General features: G+C 40.9%; 1 protein-coding gene across 3 annotated transcripts in view; it reads left to right on the forward strand.

Moving 5' to 3' along the window:
* LARP1B (La ribonucleoprotein domain family member 1B) overlaps positions 1-6,756 on the forward strand; it is a 58,202-nt gene that overhangs the window by 39,200 nt on the left and 12,246 nt on the right. For 2 of the 3 annotated variants that reach the window (XM_015410468.1, XM_015410536.1), the window contains exons 13-16: positions 1,413-1,624; positions 2,506-2,612; positions 4,388-4,548; positions 5,172-5,316. In XM_015410468.1, coding sequence (XP_015265954.1) covers positions 1,413-1,624; positions 2,506-2,612; positions 4,388-4,548; positions 5,172-5,316 — 625 coding nt within the window. Of the gene's footprint in view, positions 1-1,412; positions 1,625-2,505; positions 2,613-4,387; positions 4,549-5,171; positions 5,317-6,756 lie in introns of those variants that run through there. The other variant, XM_015410598.1, reaches the window with a different exon arrangement.

Raw genomic sequence — 6,756 nt, forward strand, 5'->3', positions numbered from 1 at the left:
CGATCTTGGACTCTGGCTGCCTTCCGGTTTTATTTTTCCCCTTGGAACCGCCATGTTCTCTCTTTGTTTATAATTCAACACCTCTGTTTCAGAGCTCGAAAGACTCGCCGTTTCTCTATCCAAGTTCAAGTAAGTCTCTCAAAATGTAACGCTGTTTCTCTCCCCTCTCCCCCCTTTCGCTTCTTTGAGCTATTCAGTCGCTCAGGAGGCGTCCCTCCCTGCACTCCGGGGGGCTTCGCTTTACAAAAACAGTCCGTTTATCTCTCACTCACGTTCATTGTTGGTCACTTCTGACCTCACTCTCTTCCATCGCTATTCCGCTTGATCTCCTGCGCTTGTCCCGGTCAGATTGGCTTACACCCATAGGTAACCCATTGGCTGGACCATCAGGGCGGAGGGAAGCCTCTATTCCACGGCTTCAAGCCATCGAAGAGGCTAACCCTCAAAAGTCCTCTGGCTTGGAACCCACCACAAGGGCTCCGTGGGAGTGCCACTTGAGGTGAGCTTCGAGGAGAACAACTGCCATCGCCTATCAACCCACCGGAAGCCTCTAGCATGTCATTATTCATGGATTCACTTCCTTTTTGTGAGCAGCCCATCTGGAGTTACAATGGAAGAGCACTCCTAGGTATCTGAAGGTTTTAACTTGCTCTGTGTGATACCCCCTTATAATCCACTTAGATGGTTTCCATGATTTCCCAAAAACAATAATTTTGACTTCTGGAAATTTAGAGTCAATGAGTTTAACTCACAATAATCCATAAAATGATACAGCAACCTTTTCAGACCTATATGCAAAAGAGAAAGTAACACAGCATCGTCAGTGTATAGCAAGAGAGGGACATGTAACGCAGCAAGTTTGGGGCTATGCCCGTCAGTGGTGTTCAAAAAGAGAGCCAGATCATTTAATAAAAAGGTTAAACAATGAAGGTGCTAAGATACATCCTTGTTTAACTCCTAATCTTATTGGAATCTTATGGGTTAAGTCACCCCCCCCCTTCAAACATCAAATTTGCAGGTTGTATTAGTATGCAATTTTTTAATTAGAAGGAGGGTGATCTGGCTGCAACATCTGTCACCCCATTGATCACCAGGGTTGATTCGGCTGATCTGGCTAGCTGGGCAGGTGTCCCCTACCTCCCTCACTGCTCCATGTACGTCCCTTCCGAAGCTGCGTGCTCGGTTGAAGAGGACGACCATCCCAGATAGAAGGAGTGTACCATTCTTCGGTCAAGGGTATACAATAGCTGCGCTCCGCTGCTAGAACCTCCAAACAAGCTCAAGAGCCTAGTAATGTGATTGCTTTCATATTAAATTTGAATCCTGTGTATTATAAGTCCTATATATGTCTCTGTCTTAAGAAAACAAGGTACTTGATATTTATTTATCAATCTTACATTCCTTTGATTTAGATTTAACTGAAGAGCTAGCTTGTAAATTGTTTGGTATTCAAGATGTACCTCCAGCAACAATGGCTCACTCACTGCCTACAGCTGTCCCTGAGTCTCCTAGAATCTGTCCTTCCAGAACACCAAGAACTCCTCGTACACCAAGGGTGCAAGATCCTACCAAAACACCTAGATTCTATCCTGTGGTTAAAGAATCAAGGACCATTGATATGAAGGTAACAAAAAGCCATTTACTTTGAGTCCTAAAACTATGACACTGTTCCTTATTGCCAGAGTACATAATCTCTGAAACAGTTTTTATTTTTATTATTTTTTTATTAAATTTATACCCCGCCCTCCCCAAATGGGCTCAGGGCAGCTAACAAATGAGGCACATATGCCAAACATAAACAGATAAAAACAAGATAAAACAAGCAATAAAACAATCATTCATGTAAAAATACAAGTGCTCTAGATGTCATAAATAACTGATGGGGTCACACATGACAAAGTGGTCCAAAAGCGACACAATAGACTCTGAGTGATACAGCGATCCGTCCTTCCTCCCAGGGCCATCTCATTCCCTGATGACACCCACTCCATTTAGTGGTGGTGGTACGGTGATGGTATAGTGATGGTGGCGGCTCCTACTCAAAAGCCTGGCGGAAGAGCTCCGTCTTGCAGGCCCTGTGGAACTGCGCCAGGTCCCGCAGGACCCGGATCTTCTCCGGGAACTCGTTCCATCAGGTAGGAGCCACCACCAAAAACTCCCTGGCCCTGGTAACAGCAAATTTAATATCTTTGGGACCTGGGGTTACCAGTCGATGTTGAGTCCCCGACCGTAGTGCCCTTGGGGTCTTGTGGATCAGAATTTTTCTGTATGGAAATTATATTCATAGATTTGGTTAACACTATTACGTCCATAAAGAAATTGTAAGACATACTGATGACTTGTGAAAGCAAGACGGTTGGGTAGTGATGCTCAGCATTATGACCTCATAATGCAAGTGATATACAATATGAAATTTTATGAAACTTCACTTTAATTAGCCTGTGATTCTTCCAAAAAGTGACTCCAGTCACATTAGTAAAATATGCTATATTTCGTTTATTATAGACACGAAGAAAAAGAAAAACACGTCACAGTACAAACCCTCCACTAGAAAGTCATGTTGGGTGGGTCATGGATTCCAAGGATCACAGGCCAAGAACATCTTCTGTAAGGTAGCAAAAGTTCATCATATGCTAGCTAATTCTAACTTTTGCATTCATAGAATCAGTGGGAAAATTGCTATTTATATAAAGTTTCATTTGAAGAGTGAAATAAATAAAATGGGAAGAAAATAAGGTGTACAAAGTACCTAAGTGCTGCTGTGTCAGTGATGCAGGCCAGAAGATTTTCCAGTGTTACATTTTTCCATGGAAAAATATCATCCCCGAATATTTAAATATAGTTGTATCAACAGTTGTCAAGCCTGTTGTGCTGCATATCAATCATGATAGGTGGGGTAAATGTGGGATATCCAGCAAGGACAAACCCCAGTGCTTGTACATGGTTTATTGGCCTTCTTTCTGTAACATGATTTAAATTATTGATTTAAATATGAATAGGAAAATTTTCTGATTAAATTTTCCTGGAAAGTCTACTGGCTGTGTACATTACATTTTTAAAAAATATTGCCTATATATCCTGGGTCTTTTAGAGGCTGCACAAACTACTCTGTAGGAACAAGCAAGCTACAAGAAGCTCATGAGCTATCTATTTGGTATAGATCAGGCAGTCTCCATCTTCCATGAATTTGTCTAATCCCCTTTTAAAGCCATCTAAGCTAGTGACCATTACCACCAAATCTTGTGCAGTAGATTCCATGAAATAACAATGTTTTCTGTGAAGAAATACTTCCTTTTGTGTGACCTGAATCTCTTGCTTATGAACATCACTGGATGTCTCTGAGGTCTAGTGTATGGGAGAGGAGCAAGTTCTGTGTATCCACTTTTTCACACCATACATAATTTTATAAACATCTATCATAGTTATTTTTCTTTTTTTTTAAAAAAACTGCAAAGCCCTTAGCTTTTTAGCCTTTCCTGGTTTCGAAGGTATTCCAGCCCTTGGTAAATTTTGGTTATTCCTTTCTGCTCCTTTTCTAGATTTACAGTATCCTTTCTGAGAAGGGAGAGAACAGAGCTTTCTGCAGTATTTCAAATATTGTTGCATTATAGATCTGTGCAAGGGCATTATGATACTGGTAGTTTTATTTTCTTCACTGCCACATACTTAAGTGGATTATGCTTACTGTGTACTTATACTTGATGGAATTGATGCACATTCAAATTTTTAGGAACAAGTATGCAATGCATTCTTCCTAGTTATATACTAGTCCAGAATGCAGGTGGTAGTCTGCAAATTCTAATGCCTCACCTTGGCTAAAACTCCCTACAAGCAGAAGGCTAACATGTCAGTGAAAAGGCTTTGCATTTAACCTTTCTATTGTACAGTACCCTTTTCTATGTTGTGTAGTTTTTGATACTGGGAAGCATTTAAATACGTAATCCTTACTCCTGCATTTTGACATAGTACGGTCTGGAGGGAGGAGTACCATAAACTCATTCTGAATGTTTTAATTACCTCTTGTGGTGGAAACTGAAGATAGTTTTATGTATTGTACTAAATAAGAATGAACAACTTCCTGTTATCACAAGAAAGTCCTGAAGAAATCTGATGGACTTCTTTTTTATATTTGTGTGTGTGTGTGTGTGTGTGTGTGTTTACCTGGAAGTCATGGTGACTTCTGGCAACCCCTAATGGAGGCTTGGATGTTTTTCAGAGAGGTGGCTTGAGTACCTGGCTCTGTGTCTTGCCTCTGGTATTCCTTGGAGGTTGCCCTTCCAAGTACTTGCCAGAGTTGGCCCCGCTTAGCTTCTGAGATCTGACGAGATCGGGCTTGCCTGGGCTATCCAGGTCAGGGCCTGATAGACTTCTTTTTTATTTCCTATAGCAGTTCAAATGCATCACCTTCTGAAGGTGCACCACTGTCTGGAAGCTATGGATGTACCCCTCATTCGCTTCCAAAATTTCAGCACCCTTCTCATGAACTTCTAAAGGAAAATGGATTTACACAGCAAGTGTACCACAAGTATCGCCGTGGATGTCTAAATGGTAAATACATAGTATTTGTTGTTGGATATATGTACGAAATGCTAAGCTGTACTTTACTATTGCCTTATTTACTGTGTGTATGTTCTTAAAAGGTTAAATAGGTAACAAGCCTGCATAGCTTTCGGCCCTTAGTTCCAGGAACTGTATAACTGTTCATTATGTGTGTTTTATCAGTTGTAGCATTGCAGCAAACACATAAGTATTCCAGTGCTGTTATGTTTTTTCACTTAAGTGAATGTAAACAAAAATTTTGTGCTCCGTTATCTTGAGTGTTTAGGTAGCAGAAAAAGCAACCTCTGTGTAGTAGAAAAATTCCTACCATTTGATGTAGTTAAATGATTAGGATTAGTTTTTTAAAAGCTAGTTGAATGTAAAGTGTAGTGGCAATTTTTGAAGTTCATTAGTGCACTCCTAGCAGCAGCAAAAGCAAGTTTTAAAGTACATTTAAAGTATATTTAAATTTAATATGTGACTTTAACATTCCAATGAATTTGTTTCTGGGAGCAGATGTCTAAGGCGTGTGCTATTTGTGCTTTTATAGCATCGTTTAATGTTGAAATTGTGTTTGGCAGTTAGTAGAATTATATTTCTTAACAGGTTGTCTTGTATTTTTCCTTCTCCAGAAAGGAAACGGTTGGGAATTGGTCAGTCTCAAGAAATGAACACACTTTTTCGCTTCTGGTCTTTTTTCCTTAGAGACCATTTTAATAAAAAAATGTATGAGGAATTCAGACAACTTGCTCTGGATGATGCAAAAGAACACTACAGGTAGTATTAGATATACCATTAGATCTGTAAAGTAAGATGTACAAAAGCAGTAATAGAGTGTCAACGTGTATATCGGTATTGGTAGTTGTTGCACTGTGTGATACTTCCAGAACACACATATAACCAGGCAAAGAGTAAAACAAAAATAATAGGGCAACTTTTGAATATGGAGCTCAGATGTTCAGATATTTAATTTGAAGAGACTGAACACATGGAGATAAGTTGAACACTGTTTTCCTTATTGAGTAACATTTTTTTGGAGAATCAAATTATTCAGTTTTCAAAAGCACATGTAGGACTAATCTATCAAAATGTGGTGATGTTACCTTGGAAAGATTAAAATCCAATAATAATACATCTTATATTGAGCAGTTTTGGATGTCGTAATCAAAAGGGAGAGAAAGTGTAAATAAGATGCATTTTCTCCCCCCCTTTTTCCTCTGTTTTTTGAAGCTGTTGTCCTATCTCCCCTTACAAGGGAGATGTGTACACATCCTACTCCAACAGTGGCCAGATGTTTTTGGGAAGTCCATAAGAGAGTGATGAAGAAGAGAGCAACTTGCATTCAGAGGCATACTGTCTCTGAATTGGGATGTTTCCATTTAACTACCATGGCTATTATTATTATTAATAGACTTGATCATCCACCAGTTTGTCTGATCTGCTTTTAAAGCCATCTAAGACAGTTGCCATCACCATCTCTTATAACTTCAAGATCTTCGACGTGGTCTCTGTGCTTCACACCAGTGTGATCTAGTGCGCACGCGCTGGATCGATAGGTGCTGTAGCAAGCTCTTTTAACGGATTTTCGCGCCCAGTCCCTCAGGCGTGCGCAGGAACCCCACTGCGCATACCCAGAGGGGTGAGCGTGGACATCCCGCCAGTTCCTTTCTTACCGCCGCGTTGGAAAGACCTCTTTCGTCATTGGTCTGATTGGTTCGCTGTTCACTTTTGCCTCGCAGCTCTCAGCTCTTAGGAATTATTTCCGTTCTTTATTTTATCTTTTTTAGTGATTTGTTCTTTAAAAAACTTTTTAAAAATACCTTTATTTTCTTCTGAGGGGAATTTACCTCAGGCCTTCGGGCCACCCCCCCCCCAAACGTTTTACGTTTTTCTCCACTTCTCTTCTTATGGAGAAGAAGTGGGGATTTTTCAATAGATGCAGACGTTGTGGTAGCAAACTTGCTCCTCCCGACCGTCATACCCTCTGCATTTTTTGCCTTGGAGAGTCTCACAAGCCAGAGTCCTGTCATCACTGTGCTCGCTTCTCCAATCAAACAAGGAAGAACCGCGCTGCGCGCCTTAAAGTGGCGCTACTTGAATCGGCCCTTGCTCCTGCCTCAGCGATGGAGGAGAGACCGTCTACATCGACAGCTCCAGCATCGAGACCTGCCTCCGATGTCGACCGCCCGATACCGAAGCCCTCGACATCGAAGACAC

Source organism: Gekko japonicus, unplaced genomic scaffold (genome assembly GCF_001447785.1).
Source record: "Gekko japonicus isolate JY-2015 unplaced genomic scaffold, Gekko_japonicus_V1.1 scaffold108, whole genome shotgun sequence".
In the NCBI taxonomy this organism is placed as follows: domain Eukaryota; kingdom Metazoa; phylum Chordata; class Lepidosauria; order Squamata; family Gekkonidae; genus Gekko; species Gekko japonicus.